Raw genomic sequence first — 17,862 nt, 5'->3', positions numbered from 1 at the left:
GGATTAACACAAATGTGAATGTGAGCGAAATAATAAAATTAAGTTTAACTATTTCAAAAACGAAAAAAATTCTAAGCTGAAAAAAGACTTCCCAGCACAAATTGTATATACGTGTTCTAATACTAGTAGTGATATTGACATTCATTTAATGTCATGTAATTAATGTAATGCATTCCATGAGGTGAATAGACATGTATAGAGAGTGGTTGGTGGTTATTGGGTGAACATCTTTTCAGCCCACATCTATTGACCTTGGCATGGTGTTTTCCGAGGAGTCCTGAATGTAGCACGAGATTTGACAGCTAAACAGCTAATCATGGCGGATGCTAGCTGAAGCAACCGGTCAACACCTTCGACTTGTAATACAATTGTCAGCAGTCAGAGAATAACCAGAGCTGGCAACGATTCGCTGTTAATGACTGTCGCCTGTTTTTTGTCGAACCGTTGTACGATATGTGAAAGCAGTTTGTGACGCCAGACAGTTGTGAAGTGACACAACAACGGTGACTAAGCCGGACTGTCTCTGCTTTGTTCCTACATCCCTCTGCCGATATGTTGCACAGGTGAGACACGGTTCCACCCTATTACGTGTTATTGCTGTACTTGTTCGTCTCTGTGGCTTTCAGTGTTGTTTTATTGTATGTATGACAAGTCTCTTTTCGAAGAATTGAAAGACATGAAGCATAAGAAAGACGGAACGAATAACAATTACGAAGTTGTTGTGATAAATGACAAGGGTATTCCCAAGCTTAGTTGTCCTGTCTAGAAGGACTTGTCACTACCTTAGCCTGAAAAACCAATAATGTGAAGCTTATACTCTGGCCCATAAGCTCATAAAATGTTTCCTGTATGCTAATGTTACAGTGTGCTTGCAATAAAAAAGCCAGCTAGCTTGAATTCCTTGTGCAGTAAGTTACTGCCTCAAGTATAGTAATATGAGTACGTAATATAAAATAAACAGCTATTGGCTTTCACAGCATCCTTTGTTTTGTCTGTACTATCCTGTAGCAAACTGGAATGGCACCACCCATGGGATGATTCATACTAGATAATCCCCTTCACTTAATATTCCTACTCGCAGATTTATCAAGGAGACAAAATGCTCACAGTCTCAACGAAAATGTATATTATATGCTTGAAAAGGGAACTGTATCCATTATCTAATTAGTGTTATAAAAACGAATATATTGATTGGTCATATGAATTCAGAAGTAAAACTCGTGGTAGGGCTTGCCATTGGGGCAAACTTAGTGAGTGGGCAAGAAAGTCCTTTCACTGTCCAAGCAGATGCCAGGATCCCAATGGAATATATACATGACTCCAGAGTCTCTGCAGGGATAATGAACCTCCCAAAAACAACTCCACCAGCCTCCACTTTGAAAGACACGGTCAAACTAGCCTCCATATATTTTCGCCATGCGCGTGTGCACGTGACATTACGGTAAAAGGGCAGAACTGATTTCAAAATAAAAGCAACATTCTAGTAAATGTGATAACCTTGCAAAGTATATGTCAATTATCAATGAATGGGAAATTGTGTACTTGCACTAAATGTACTATATGTTTATTAATTTGTTTGTGTGTTTGTTTGCTTGCTTGTTTATAAGATTACCTCTCACCATCACTTCCTGCAACAAATTACATATATAACAAAACAGACTTTTTTATATTTCACTCAAGCTTCCTGTCTGTCCTCTGTTCTACGATCCCAATTAGAAATGAAAAAAAGAATTTGTGATTTGTTTTTTTCATTTTTCGTCTGTTTTTGGTTTAAAAAAACAGAACGTGACACACACACAGTGACATCTGGATGAATGGTAAATGGTCTGTATTTGTATAGCTTTTACATCATTCATTCAGGAGGAATCTAAGTTGGAGACTATTCTTTCACACACATTCACACACTGAAGCTATGCTTCAGGAGCAAGTTGGGTTCAGTGTCTTGCCCATGGACACTTTGAAATAGAAGTCTTCCGATTGCGGGACGACAAGCATTCCACAGATTGACACCCAACATGCTACAGGTTTCAATGAAGGACCTGTTTGAGGGAATGAAAAAAATCTTCAGTAGAAACAGAAGTACTGTGACCCCTGAGATCTACTTTACATTGACATTTGTGGTATCTGAAATATAAGTGAAATATATTTGCTTTTTCTTAAGATGTTGCTTAGTGCCTAACCTGTACTGTCTGAATTCAGTAACAAATGCGTGTCTGCTGGTCTAACATCACGTGACTCATCCTTCTGCTTCATGTCACCATCAGTGATGTTTTTGCTTCTCTGCAGGTAATCACAGGCCTCTCTGTGAACCCGTTACTCCTTCCTTATCCTCACCCCCTGCTGATGATGTCATTGCCACCAGCAAAGCCCTCCACCACCTCCCTCTCCCCCAGGTCCCAGCTGCGGCCATCAACAGCCCTGGACTCCCTGTCCCTGTCATCTCTCCTGTCTGGGGATTTAGCTGATGAAGGAGATGGAAGAAGAGGAGGAGGGGAGGAGAAAGGGCTGGGAGACCTAGAAGTGAACCCATATGATGGTTTGCCATTTTCTTCACGCTATTACTCCCTGCTGGAAGAGAGGCGCCAGTTTCCTATTTGGAGACTAAGGCAAAATCTATTGGAGCACCTGGAGAGCCACAGCATGGTGCTGCTCAGCGCGCCCAGTGGAACTGGAAAAAGCACCCAGGTAACCAGAACCAGCAGGGCTACATGCAAAATAACATGTAGTGTATGTAATCGCTTGAACTCATTCAGGTCAAATTCTAAACATGAACGTTTGATATTCTTAAACTGACAGGTTTGTTGCAATCATAGTAGCTGAGGTTATAGCCAACAGTGGTGAACATATTCAAATCCTTTACTTATGTAAAAGTGGAAATATCTTGATGTAAAATGTACTGCGTTACAAGTAAAAGTCCTTTTTGGAGCTAGATGTAACTATTTTATATACTGTATTTATCAGAATCAGAATTCCTTTAATAATCCCCAGGGGGAAATTGCTTTTTGTTACACACAGCTCCAAAAGAATAAGAATAAACTTCAAACACAAAAGTAAAAAATATAAATATATAAAAAGTATGTATTAAAAATTATAAGCTGTTGCCCCCGTCTCATTCTCCCCATGTCTTCACATGGTATTTTAAAGTTTCCACCTGACTTTGGAGACTGGTTATTGTGGCTTGCAAAGCAACTGCTTCATCTGACCATGGTGATCATAAATCATAAGATCGCCCTTTATGTGTGTCTGCCTTCGTGTGGTCGACATCTGCTCTAATTGCAGTTGTAATGGTTTTGATTTCTGACTGAACTGCTTGTAGTTCTGACTTAAGTCCTTCACTAGTGCAGTTCCTCACTTATTATTTTAGATCTCTCCCCTCAAGGAAGATAAAATCCGTCCATCCATCCATCATCCATTGACTATACAGCTAAGGTCGCGGGAGACCCCAGCTGACATTGGGCGAGAGACAGGGTACACCCTGGACTTGTCGAACACGTAAGACAAAGAAGAGTTTTAAAAACTTGTTCCAGCCACAACCGAGTCACAACTCGGCTATGTCCAAGTTAATCACGGCATCTATAGCCCGTGTTATTGTTAGTCAATCAGAAAACCATTCACGCCTACACTCACACCTACAAACTCGACACAAAAAGGCCCCAGGTTCAAACTGCAAGCCTGCTGGCCAGCGGATTCACATCCTGTGAGGCTACAGTCTAACCACTGCACTACCTTGCTGCCCGGAAGATAAAATGTCTGTTTTAAGTTCTTCACTGACCATACCTGAACCTTCAGTAACATCTTTTTCTGGTGCGTTTATGGTGACCTCAATTAGTGTTTAGACTACTCTTCGTGCAAAAATAGCTGTTATAGTAAGAAGTGTAGGAGCTCTGAAGAAAGCGTCTTTCTCCATCTTTGCTCACTAGCCCAGTTTCTCACTTGTGAGATCCATTTGAGGTGTGTTTTTTATGTTTCCTATGTGTTTTCACTAAATAGGTCATTCTATCACAGCAATAATGGTAATAATTTTGTATATTTATAGGTGTTTTATATTCACTTGATATCAGACAGTAGAGAGATGATTAGAAAATTCAGGTAGAAAGTGTGATAATAATTCTATATGTGAATATATAACATCCTATTTCTGCAAAGAATAAACCAAGGAGAATATTCAGCTAAAATTAGAAAATACTGGTCATATCAACATATTGTCAGCTCCTAAGCCCATACGCTAATCTGTTTTGCATTAATCTGGGCGGCTGTGGCTCAGAGGTAGAGTGGGTCATCCATCAAGCAGAAGGTTGCTGGTTCGATCCCTGGCTCCTATGAGTCAGCATGCTGAAGTGTCCTTGGGAACCCCAGCTTGCTCTTGAAGCAGAGATTCGGTGTGTGAATGTGTGTAAAAGAATAGTCTCCTCCAACTTCTATTCCTCCTGTGTGAATGATGTGTGAATGGGTGAATGAGGATATGATGTAAAAGCAGGCAAAAAGTAGTCGAAATAACTAAAAGGCGCTATACAAATACAGACCATTTACCATTTATAGTAGATGTGTACTTTTTGTTTCAGGCTGTTCCTTGTAATGTCCTGGTCATCATTAAACCTGTTCCTTGGCTAATGAATGACAGACTTAAACCACCAGTAGAGTTCCCTTGTTCTGCTGTAACCTGAACTTTGTAACTGCTGTAACCTGAAAGGCTCCCCTTTCCAGCACCCTCCTCTCTAACTTCACAGTTGATACTACTGCCAAGTGTTTTCAAAGAAATAAAAAAAAAAAAAAAAACTTTCTTCCTGTTTATACCCACTGCATCTTTATCGTTCTAGTGACACGTACTTATTACAGCTGTTGATAGGGCACTGTCATTTTGAACTTTGCACCTCTTACAGTGGGCTGGACTATATGTACTGTGATGTTGAACAATTCGGCTACCATTACTCTAGCTCAGAGTTGAATAAGAACAACGGGTATCTTGCTCAAAATGTAATATTGTAGAACAACAATATAAAGCAAAACTGAAGCCATGGAGTTACATACATACATACATTTTCATGCAGGTCTGAAATTTGGCATAATGTGTCATGGCAAGTCTCCCAAAGTTTGCTTGTTGTTGGTGTTTGAGAATTCAAGTAAGAGTTCTGACAAACTCAATGTACACTCTCTGCTTAGCACTAAACAGAAGGTAAATTTTGCTTGTGAAGAAATTGAAAACAGTAAATAACCATAGTAAAGTAAGTAATATTTTATATTGACATTGGATGAAATAACTATGGGTAATGTGAACGTACTATTCGAAGGGATGAACACAAAAAGAAGTAGAAGAATAACAACCGCAACAATTCCCCTCACTTTGCGAGAGCATTTTGGCTTATTTTAGCTCATTGTTTTGGTTTTGTGGCCTGTTCAGGTTTGGGGTCAGCTCTCTCATCAAGCTTGTGTCCAGACAGAGAGCCAGAGAGAGAGAGAGTTTTATGTGGTGGACAAAAACATCACACCAAATGAATGCCGATATTGCTCTGTGTCTTCTTTGTGTATAAACAGGCAGCTGTAGGCTAAGATGTCAGCCATTACAACGCTGTGAAGCACTTCTGAAAACCTGAACAAAACTGAGTGCATGTTCGCAGGATTTAATTACTATTCCTCCTCCTGTTGACCTTGTTTTTCTTCTCTTCTTCCTCTTGTTCTCCCTGTAGGTGCCACAGTGGTGTGTGCAGTATGCTTTGTCCTATGAATTTTCTCAGGGCCTGGTGTGTTGTTCCCAGCCTTATTTGGTGGCAGCAGTTAGTCTGGCCCTTCGTGTGGCTGATGAGATGGACCTCAGTCTGGGTCTGGAGGTGGGCTACAGGGTATCTCATGATGACAGCTGTACACCCGATACCCTGCTCAGGTTTGGATGCATGGATAATGGACGTTTGATAATAACTCATTCTTTTTCCTCTTTACTGGGCAGTGACTCATTTTCAGTTGCATTTTTGCAGCTACCAATAACAATATGGAAATCCATCTTTTCCCTTAAATCATTCACAGGAAAGGTAACATGGCTATCCAAACATTTAAATGTTGAAAGCGTGTATCTCTATAAGTAATGTGATGATATTGCTTTTAACTCTTAATTTGACTCACCCTTCCTGGGTGAAATGTCAAAATATGTAGTGAGTGTAGTGTCAAAATTATTAAATTGTATAGTTCCTTTTGGTAGTAACATCAAAAAACATCTTTAAATGAAATGAAATACATTTTACAACAATAACCATTACAATTGACGAATATTACAACATGAAATCGTTTTAAAATATAGAATAATTAAAATAAAGAACTAACTAAGCATGGATTTCTCTCTCCGTTCAGGCATTGAATTTTGGCCACGAAGAGCGAGCACAGAGAACACAGATTATAGTGACCATAACCATGTTACGCCCCGCCTAGGGGTAGCTGAGACGCAATGTGAATGAAACATCTTTCCCACATAAAGTTAACCAATCAGGGGTTTATTTACAATATGTACTGTTATAACTGGTGCAGAGGTTCAGCCTTGAGGGTGGGCAAAGGCCAAAGTAGTAAACAAAACCAATTCTACCCTAAAACAACAAGCATAACCTGTAGAAATGAAAGAAAACAAATTACAATCTCTACCCTCCTAAATCAGGTAAACAGGAGAAAAATCAGTATTAACAGAAATGGCCGCCTATCCATATTTCCTATAGCACGATACAAGCCAATCCCGCAGTGGGGGAACTCTATACATTTTAATGGGTGTATGGCTGCTTAGGAGATGAGCAGGATGAGTCTGTTGTTCCCTCTGCCCAGGGCCACCGCCATCTTGGCTCCTGAAGTAGAGGGCCATCCTCCCGGGGAACCAGCCACAAGCGAGAATCAGTATCACTTGGCCAATCCTCTCTTCGTTCTGGCACATACCTATTTTCATACACACACACACTCACTCGCATATCTTAGGCATAATGCTGACAGAGTTATGATTATAGTGAACTGTACTCCTGAAGGCATAATAGTCATATAAGAAGATTGGTAGAGCGTTCTTTTTTTTTTTTAGATAGACTTAGTTGTATTCATTTACATAATTCTGGTCTGTAACTATGTCAAAAATATGATTGATTAACCATAAACAGGCCATATGCCAAGAGAGCCTCTAACTTCCTGGAAGGAGGCCACCTGAAAAGGTCTAGTAACTGTATTTTGGGCATGGCATACTTTAACTGATTGCAAGAGGTAGCTTAAATAGGTTGACTGCAAGTATAACACATGAAATGAGCTATTCATTACTTTATTTATCTGTATCATGTCTGGCTTCATTGGATTACACCAATTTTGTATGATCATGTTGCATGGTCTTTCCTTTGCTTGCAGCCATACCTAGGCTTTGTTCTCTGTTTCCTACAGTTTGCTGTCCAATGTGTCAGTAAACATGTCAAAGCAGCGTATTCATTGAAAATGTACCCGGTGTCCTTTCGAATGACCATGTAAATAAATGTACATCCATAGAGCACAGCACGTCAGCTCTTAATTTATGAAGCAAAGGATGCTTTGATAGAGGTTTGACTTACTGGGTGACCCTGCTGTCAAAATGCTTTAAAATCTCTATTTAAAATATCTGTTTCTTTAAAGAATACTGGTCCTTTCCTCCACTCCTCAGGTTTGTCAGTGACACTCTTCTGCTGGAGGAAATGATGTCAGATCCTCTGCTGCATCAGTATGGCATTGTTGTGTTGGACGAGCTCCAGGAGCGAACCGTGCCCACTGATGTGCTGCTGGGCCTGCTGTGTGATGTTTGCCGGCAGAGGCCAGACAATTTCCGTGTGGTTCTCCTCACTCACCCAACGCTGGCACCTCGCCTCTCCACCTTCCTGGGACCTTCAGTCCCTCACATCTCCCTGGAAAGCCTGTTCAATGACTCCACCACCAAAGACCAGAAAGAGGGGCATGAGATAGAGGGCGACAGGAAGGCTATTGAGATGAACAGGGTGGAGATGTTGTACCGAGAGCTTTCATCTGGTAAGGAACCAGTGGCTGCTGCCTGTCACATGGTGCTGGATCTGCACAGAAGGGGAGAGGAAGGAGACGTCATGGTGTTTTTGGCCAGTGCACAGGTACAAGCTTTGTACTTTATACACTTTAGGGCTGATGTGGCTCAGAGATGGAGTGGGTTGTCCTTCAATCGCTCCTCCAGTCCGCATGTTGAAATGTCCTTGGGCAACACAACTTGCTCTTCAAGCATAGCTTCAGTGTGAATGAATGGATGACAACTTAATTTTTTCCTGTATGATGGATGAATGTGAATGTAGTGTAAAAGCGCTTTGAGTGGTCAAAATGACTAGAAAGGCGCTCTTCCAGTACAGACCATTTACCTTAGAATACTTAAAACCTCCAAAGTATAAGAAAAAATGTATGGTGGGTATGGTAAAGTATGGTGGGAAGTAAATGATCTTACTTGTATAGCATTTAGTCATTCCAACCACTCAAAGCGCTTTTACACTACATTCATAGTCACCTATTCCTACAGTGAAGCTATGCTTCAGGACACTTCAACATTAATCTTCCAAGTGATGGACTACCTGGTCTACCTCTGAGCCACAGCTGCCAAAGCAAAATATTGACATGTAGTTTGGCCAGTATCTATGACATTATGTTTCTGACCAATTTGGCAAGTATCAAATGTGATGTTGATGTGATAGTGATAAAAAATGTCATAAGGTACCTCATAAACCTTAAATAGCCTTAAAATCTCAAAAATGAATAATGATAATAGTTACAATAAAATTTTGATAATGACGTGTATTGAGCATTTAGGTTAGAAAACACGCTTCAAGTGGTCTAAGCCTCCTCCAAAGCATAGGTTCACAATGTTTCAAGTCTGTTTTAAAATAATACTGACGTGCTCATGTCTACATAGAAACAGTTTGTGTTTGCTGTGTCCTTCGTCCTGTCTCTGAAACCTCCCTTCATAATGCACTTCCAGTGTAGGACAAAATCTAGAGAGACTGTTTCTATGCTCAGCTGAGGGGAAGCATAGTAACACAAAAAGGGAAATGTATATTTGATTACTCCAACTCAGATTGCTGAAATGTCCAAATAATCTTCAGATAAACTGGATTGTATTTTTGGAATGTATTTAGTAGAGAGTGGGTCATCCACGTTCATCCATGTCACATTCATCATGTGCATGCACCGTTCCCTGTGAATCCTTTTTATGCTATTTGAATCCTGTGCAAGAGAGGCAGACTCGAGTAAGAATGAAAACTACATTATAGAGAAATAACTATTTTCCAAATTCTATTATCTAAATTCCACCAGCATGCCCACAATCTCACCAGGGAAAAAATGCCTTGGATCATGTTTACACAAATATTCCTGGCAGCTAGAAAGCCTTCCCTAACACCCACTTTGGACAATCATACCACAACCTGCTGGGCTTTATTACATCCCTGGCTGTGTATTAAGAGCATGTGCCAATCAACTAGTTGATGTCATCATTGACATTTTTAGCATGTCCCCGTCACAGGCGAATGCTTACATCTGCTTCAAGACAGCTGTCATTATTCCTGTACTTAAATATTTGGGTTCCCAGCCAGTCTGGACACTCAACAGTTTGCATTCAGAACTGACAGACCCACAGAGGATGCCATTTCTACTGTGCTCCACTCAGTCTTCATAAACCTTGAAAATGATAACGCTTAAGTCAGAATACTGTTTGCTGATTTCAGCTGAGCATTCAATACCATCTCCCCATGCTATTGATTAGCAAACTTAGTACTCTGTGCTTGAATGCTTCACTTAGCAACTTAGGGTACTGGACTTCCTTTATAAACAGACTCCACACAGTTCAGCCTAGGGGTCATTCCACTTTACTGTTGAACACCTGAGCCCCTCAGGGCTGTGTGCTCAGTCCTCTTCTCTTCAGGTGTACACCCACGACTGCAATCCGTAATATGGAGACAACTCTCTTATGAATTCCCGACACCAATTTCATCATCAAACAACATGGAAAATTTATATTGGGAGGTAATTGACAACCTTGCCGAGGTAGTAGTGCGCAGGACTGATTTAAAAGTAAAAGTAAAACTAAACAACAATAATAACAATAAAACAGAAGTCTAACAATAGTAATAGATTTAGTTGGTTTGCGACAGAAACGTTGTCATTTTCATCGTGAATAATCTCTCTTTTTGTATTTTTAACAAAAGGAAAACTGGTCAAACCAATATTCACACTAAGGCATGCTGTAGAGCTTCCCCACCTTTGTATTCTAAAGGAGTGAAACATGGACACTTTAACCTGAGAGGCCTCTGATGCATTGCGGGTGTCTGGTGTCCTAGTTCACACTCACACACACACACACACACACACACACACACACACACACACACAGCCTTATACTTCTATGAGGACCTTCACCTTCCCCAGCCCCTTACCCTAACCTTAACCATCACAACTAAACCTAATTCTAATCTTAATCTTAAAACCAAGTCTTAGCCCCCAAAGAGCCCTTTGAAGTTGTGAGGACCAGCTAAAACGTCCTCACTTTCTGAAAATGTCCTCACTCCCAAGGTCTAAAACTCAAATTGCTTCTTACAAACATAGCTATACAAGTACACACGCACGCACACTGGAGAGCCCTCCACAAACAGATGTTTAAGTGGATGTTTTAAAGACTGGATTCAAACTGAGGCTCCATTCTCTCTTCACTGTTCTGTGTAGGAAACAGAAGAGTGTGTGATCCTGCTTGAGAGGGAATGTGTAGCTCTCAGTCCTCAGCTAGGTCCTCTCAGGATCCTCCCTCTCCATTCTGGGTTGGGTGTGCTGACCCAGCAAATCTATGAATCTGACCTTGAATCGTCTACGCTGAAGGAGAACGACAGCTCCGAGGGTGTGGATGGCTCCGCGCTGACAGCCGAATGTCCGGGGGTCAAAAGAAAGGTTATCCTCACAGATACCCTCGCAGAGGCTTCCTTCTCCTTGCCAAATATTCGCTATGTCATAGACACAGGTCTTCAACTCAAAACTGTGAGTTAATTGTGGTTGTTATAAAAAAAAAATCCCACTTACCTCTATCTCTTAAGTTTTTATTATATTTCTATTCTCTGATCAGTGGTTGCTTCCATGTTTTGTATAAACTGAAGATTGTTGAAATGTGCTCATTGTAGGGTTCTGTGAGTATAAGCTAAATCAGAAATATTCAACATTTGATTAAAATGAAACCACAATCAACATGTGTAGGCTGTCATCTAAAAAGTGTAAGAAGTTGACATTTCCCCTCATATTCTGTGACAGGTTTACAATCCACAAATAAGAGCAAACTCGCAGGTCCTGAGGACAATCAGCAAACATCAAGCTGATATGCGAACTCAAAGAGTGAACAGCCACCTTCCTGGTAGGTCAAAGTTCATCGCTGCTTTTCTGATTACCAGCTGATACAAGGTCAGTTTTGACATTTCCTGTGTGTGGGATTTGAAAATGTCAGACTTTGGCAGTTCCTAGTGGTATTTTCAAAAAAGATACTGTTGCAGACAGCAATGCATGCCTGCAAACTACTTCAGAATTTGGGCTATCCACTTATTCCACTTCTGTGTATCCAGCTTTACAAAAGCATGTAAAAACAAGCCATTTCATTAAATGCTTATCATAGACACCTTTTACACCTTTTCTATAGTACAGCTACTGGATCAAATTGTTATTAACAACATTTTTTAAACAAAATGATAAGTGGCAAACTACAGTAATTTACTGTATCATGACAACATTTGTTCTTCTCATTGCTCTTCAGGGCTGTGTGTCCGTCTTTACTCCCAGTCTGTATATGAGGATAAGATGGTGGAGGCTCATTGTCCAGGTGTGGTGGAGGAAAACCTCAGCCACTTGGTGCTGTTACTCAAGAGGCTTGATATTGCTGACATGGGACAGTGCAAATTCCTGGACAGACCAGGTACCCTCATGAACAACTTTGAATAACACAGAAAATCACTTAGTTGATTTTAATGTACTGTAATCAACAGAACACTGTACTTTATTTTGACTCAGTCTGACACAGTCTGCTACAAACACTCACTAGAGCACGGGATATGGATTAATCAGCTGCTAAAAATAGTCCTCATCAAATGCACTGGTTTAGGAGATTACAAAGTCTTTTTGACGCTTATGATGTGTTATTTAAAAAGGAAGTAATCAATAGGCTTGAAGCTAAGAGCCACTGACGGTCTATCTCTCAAGTCATTGTGCTCTCCAACACATTTTGGTTTTGGTATTTTTGTGGGATTCATTACAGTGAGAAAAAAATTGAATACCCTTGGTTTATCAAACATATAAGTTAGGTATGGGACTTTGGAGAAGGGTGTACTTTGTTCTCCGTTCTTTGTCACATTTGTCTTCACATTGTGAAGGCTCGACTGAGCTGTGAGTGTTTACTGTAGTTCTTTGTCATTAGAGTAGTCTCTCTACTAAACAGTAGAGTCCTTGTTGCTTCATCAGACCATGATCACTGATGTGTACTATAGCAGTCTGCAGCAACATGCCCTGCTGCTAGTGTTATATCAGCACCTCTGAGTCTAAGGCCATCGTTATCTCTCTCTCTCTCTCTCTCTGTCTCTCTCTCTCTCTCTCGATAAAATGTGGCTTCTTCCTCCTCCCTCTCTCCTCCATATTTATTTTTCATTCCCAGCCCCTGAGGCTCTAATGCAGGCCCTGGAAGACCTGGACTACCTGGCAGCACTGGATGATGATGGTAACCTGTCAGAAGTGGGCATCATAATGTCAGAGCTGCCACTGGAGCCACCACTGGCTAAAGCTCTTATCGCTGCCTGCGAGTACGACTGTGTTGATGAGCTGCTCACCATAGCTGCCATGCTCACAGGTAACTAAAAAAGTGAATCATTGTGAATTTATTGTTTGGGAAACAATACAAATTACAAGATGAACTCATATTTGCAGCGATATGATGCCCAATGAAAAGTGTAACAACAACAACATTGATGTTGATTGCATGCATACAACACATTTTCATATGTACCACTTATTTAATTACACTCAATCTGATCTTTGTCCTCTGTCAGCTCCCACCTGCTTTGTGACGCCAGAACCTAACAGAGAAGAAGCTGCTGTCACACACTGGCGATCTCTAATGCACACAGAGGGAGACCACCTGACTCTCATTCATATTTATAATGCTTTCATAGAGCGTACGTACAGTTCAGCCTCTATTTCATAAATACTTAATTGATTACAAAGTTCCCACTGATCAAAAAATCTCATCTCTGTCAAAATCTCATCAAAATGAATTTTGACAGAAGTGTTTCAGGCAAAGTTTTGACACTTGTTACATCCTCACTGGACAGATAATATCAGATGCACTTACAAATGGTTCACTAATGTATATGGCTATGTAATGCGTTTTAATATTAGCACTAGCAAAGCAAGAATAAAATAGATAAGAGCTTTTGGATCTGGATATGGAATATGATGATGAGGGTTTACCAATTTACCAATGACCACAGTGGGAACCCTGCACTAATGTCTGTTCTAATGACTATTAAGGTCTTACTAACATATAACAATATATACATGAATTTTTGAATGGCCTGTGTCTGGTAATTGCAGATAATCAGGATGAGGTGTGGTGTATGACAAACTTCCTCAGTCACGCCTCCCTACGGTTGGCTGTGGTGATCAGGGCAGAGCTGCTGGAGGTGATGAAGCGAATAGAGCTTCCTGTCTCTCCTCCTGCTTTTGGATGCCAAGACAACTGTACGAACATCAAGCGTGCTCTCATCTCAGGCTTCTTCCTCAAAGTAAATGCCTTTCTTAAAACTGTGTGACAGAAATGTAATCAGTTGCCTCTTCCTTTAATGCCTTTTATTTGTTAACCTTGCTTATATTTATGCTATTATATTTATACTATATTATATTTCATGTAATATTTATGTTTAGCCTTGCTAGTGAAGCAGAATTCTATCGTAATGATATCTTCTTACTGTTATAGTTTTAGCACAGTAATATTTTAGCCTCATGTAGTGTATTATGTGTTTGTAATGTAAATGTTTATTGTGTGATTTTGACATTGCCATGTCATGGTAAATGGTCTGCATTTGTAGCCTGTTTGTATAGCGCCTTTCTAGTCATTTCGACTACTCAAAGACTACATTCTTATTACCCATTCACACAGGAGGAATCTAAATTGTGGTTTTTAGTGAAATATCAAACAACTATTAGATGGATTGTCATGACATTTGGCATGTTTCTTTCAGGATAAAAAGACCAGCAAAACCAAAAGCCCATTCAGCCTCAGCTGTACTTTGTGTTTAATGCCAATAAGCTATTGTGGGCAAACTATCAATGCTAAACTTAGATGTTAAACATGGTAAATATTATACATGTCATCAACATGTTAGCTTTGTTATTGTGAGCATGTTCGTATGCGCCTATGTACAGCTTCACAGAGCTGCTAGTATGACTGTAGTCTTGCTGCACCGTCTATCTCCATTACTGTGTTACTTCTGTCTACTTTAGAGTAGGTTTGACCTTTGATGCCACCCCTTTTAAAGACTGCCAGGTGAAAATGTGACACTGAAACGTGACAATTTCACTTCATGCAAATTTTACCCCTAGATTGTTTTTTGCAATCTGTGTTTATTCATCCTTAACAGCTACTGTACTGACTATATAGATGTTAGTTGTAGTTAGGTATCAACCAATGTACTGACCATGTGTATGGAGAAAAGGTGTTCTGAACACACTTTACAAATAGTTTACAGATTAGTGATGATGATCATTATCAATATGTGGTTACTTATCTCATCTTTAATAGGACAATGTGGAACCTAATGAAAACTAGTGTATTTGTCTAACCCCACTTTCTATATCACACCTTCCATGGCGTTAATTTCTGTTTTAATATGTTGTTCTTATCCTCTTCAGGTGGCTCATGATGTGGATGGCTCAGGCAACTACCTCCTTCTAACTCACCGCCATGTGGCTCACCTTCATCCCTTCTCTTCCTACCTGTGTCGCCAGCCGTGTCCCAACCATCCCAGCTGGGTTCTCTACCATGAATTCACCATATCCCGTGATAACTGCATCCGCATCGCTTCCGAAGTCCACCCTCAGATGTGAGTCAAACCATGAGGTTAATACAGCAATGTTTTAATAAGTTACTGTTCATTGGAATTTACAAAGTACCTTTTTTATTTTAGAGTTATCACAAGTAATCTATTGCGAGACTGGAAAATGCATCTTTTACTTGTTGACAACAATGCACAGTATTTGTGTCTACGCATCTCTGCTCTGTGCTAACACAACCCACTGACATTCCTCAGTGAATCCAGTTATCATTTTCAAACTCTTGACGGACCCTGACAGAAATTATTTAATTAAATTATATTTGGAAAGAACAACTCTCTATCTGTTGTTACTGCTTACCAAGCTTTACCACAGCTACCTGAGGCAGCACTAGCTCTGTCTGGAGGCACTTGGCTTGGAAGGAGCTGGAAAGCTCCACAGCGGAGATTGGAGTATCTGTCCATAGGACCACTTTAAGCTGTACACTCCACAGAGCTGGGCTTTATGGAAGATGGAAGATCTGACTCTGGTCAGATGAGACTAAAATTGAACTTTTTGGCCATCAAGGAAAACTCTATGTCTGGCACCTCTCATCACCCCGAGAGCACCATGAAAAACATCCCCACAACATGATGCTGCCACCATCATGCTTCACTGTGGGGATGTTTTTCATCGTAAATACAGGGAAATTCTTGATATTGATATATTCTTGATATATATACCTGTTTCAGTCTTTCCAGAGATTTGAGACTGGGGCGGAGGTTCACCTTCCAGCAGGACAATGACCCTAAGCATACTGCTAAAGCAACACTTGAGTGGTTTAAGGGGAAACATTTAAATGTCTTGGAATGGCCTAGTCAAAGCCCAGACCTCAATCCAATTGAGAATCTATGGTATGACTTAAAGATTGCTGTACACCAGCGTAACCCATCCAACTTGAAGTAGCTGGAGCAGTTTTGCCTTGAAGAATGGGGCAAAAATCCCAGTGGCTAGATGTGCCAAGCTTATAGAGACATACCCCAAGAGACTTGCACATGTAATTGCTGCAAAAGGTGGCTCTACAAAGTATTGACTTTGGGGAAATGAATAGTTATGCACACTCAAGTTTTCTGTTTTTTTGTCTTATTTCTTGTTTGTTTCACAATAAAAAATATTTTGCATCTTCAAAGTTGTAGGCATGTTGTGTAAATCAAATGATACAAACCCGCCAAAAATCCGTTTTAATTCTAGGTTGTAAGGCAACAAAATAGGAAAAATGCCTAGGGGGGTGAAAAATTTAGCAAGCCACTGTACCTCTGCTTCCAGTTTTTATGCTAAGCTAAGCTAATATCCCCAAGCTCCAGGGAACCCAGTAAGTGTCTGTTGGACCATTAATAAATATTGCAGCCTCTGATGACCTCTTATAAAGTCATTAGCTTTTTATTTTTGTCTATAGGAGGCCAGTATAACTATTAATATAATGAAATAACATTCCTCTCCTCGTCTCTGTGCTGTAGGCTTGTAGAATTGGCCCCTCAGTACTACCTGGGAAACCTGCCATCGAGTGACGGTAAAGAGATGCTGATGGAACTGAGGCAGAGTCTGGAGCCCCATTCATACAAACAGGACGGAGTGTCAGATAACCACAGCAGGATTCACAGAGAGACTGACGAGATGGGAGAGAAACACAATCAGTCCAGCACTGAGCTCTGTGTTGTCCAATGAGACAAAAGAATAGCTGGAGCATCTCAGGAGAAAGCACAAAACACAGCTGTCACTTTATTGTTTGATCTGAGATTTTGTACTTTTTATCACTTAGTCTGTGAACTCTCATTTGAGGCTTAATTATTTGGGTGTGTAATTTCAAATAGACTGTATCTGGACAATGATGTATTATTGTATTGTAAGATATCTTATAGGCAGGCTTTGGAAAAAATTTAAAACCTCTTGATATTTTCCTTGTGCTATGTATTGACCTACTACAAAATTTAAATTAGAATATGTACTTTTTATTTAATGAGGGATTGGTGTGTTTCTGTTTGAACAATTCTACAAAAATAGTGTAAAAAATTTGTTATCAATTATCACTCATTTCATTGTGTTATGTGTACAATGATGGCACAAAAGTGAAGTGGACAGATTTCTGCTAAGCAATATAGTTTACTTCAGTGAGTAGGGACACTGATAGGATGAGCTTTGTCTATGCAGATGTAAAAGGCTGTACTTATATAGCGCCTTTCACTAATTATATTTACACAGCAGTCATTGGCAGGTTGCCAATCCTGGAAAAAACTAATCATTTACACACTGAAGCACAGCAGAATTTGCTCCAAAATTCTGGAGCAATTTGGTTTTCAGTGTCTTGCCCAAAGACAATTCAACGTAGGGACTAGGGGAGTAGGGGATTGACCGCCAATCTTCTGATTGGTGTACAACCTACTCTACCTCCCCCACCAGATGTCCATGAACTGAAGGCTTCTTAAGACTCACTGTGATCTGTGATGAAAATGCAGCAGTGATGCACAGAGCTTCTATTTTCAACTTTTTTATACTGTTTGTATAATGTTTGCGTTTCCTGCTTAGATCCTCATTCTGCCTTTTTTTTTCTTTGTGTCAATAATGGAATATCTTTGTGTGAAGTGGATTCTTAACGCCCAATTTAATATGTCTGTCAATACAATACTTAAAATAATGGTTTCCCATTTTTTAAAATATCTTAGCTAAGTGATTTTTCATTTTATAGCTGCCTCAAATAGCTGTCTAGTATAAAGGAAACAGATTTATATGTCAGTAATTTTTGTTTTGTCCAAGTTAAACCCAGGTCATCAG

The 17,862-nt window shown here is 40.1% G+C and overlaps 1 protein-coding gene across 1 annotated transcript; it reads left to right on the top strand.

Moving 5' to 3' along the window:
* Positions 1–314: 314 nt before the first annotated feature.
* LOC139218449 (ATP-dependent RNA helicase DQX1-like) lies at positions 315–17,844 on the top strand. Its single transcript, XM_070849998.1, has 12 exons — positions 315–563; positions 2,287–2,685; positions 5,685–5,878; positions 7,643–8,096; positions 10,705–11,010; positions 11,278–11,377; positions 11,771–11,929; positions 12,662–12,853; positions 13,053–13,178; positions 13,597–13,787; positions 14,914–15,104; positions 16,551–17,844. Exons 2-12 carry the CDS (start codon positions 2,344–2,346, stop codon positions 16,756–16,758), a joined length of 2,463 nt encoding a protein of 820 aa, XP_070706099.1. The 5' UTR covers positions 315–563; positions 2,287–2,343; the 3' UTR covers positions 16,759–17,844.
* The last annotated feature ends 18 nt before the right edge of the window (positions 17,845–17,862 follow it).

Source organism: Pempheris klunzingeri, chromosome 19 (assembly GCF_042242105.1).
Source record: "Pempheris klunzingeri isolate RE-2024b chromosome 19, fPemKlu1.hap1, whole genome shotgun sequence".
Taxonomy (NCBI): Eukaryota; Metazoa; Chordata; class Actinopteri; order Acropomatiformes; family Pempheridae; genus Pempheris; species Pempheris klunzingeri.
The sequence above is the reverse complement of the archived record's forward strand: the minus strand, read 5'-3'. Positions and strand labels throughout refer to the sequence as shown.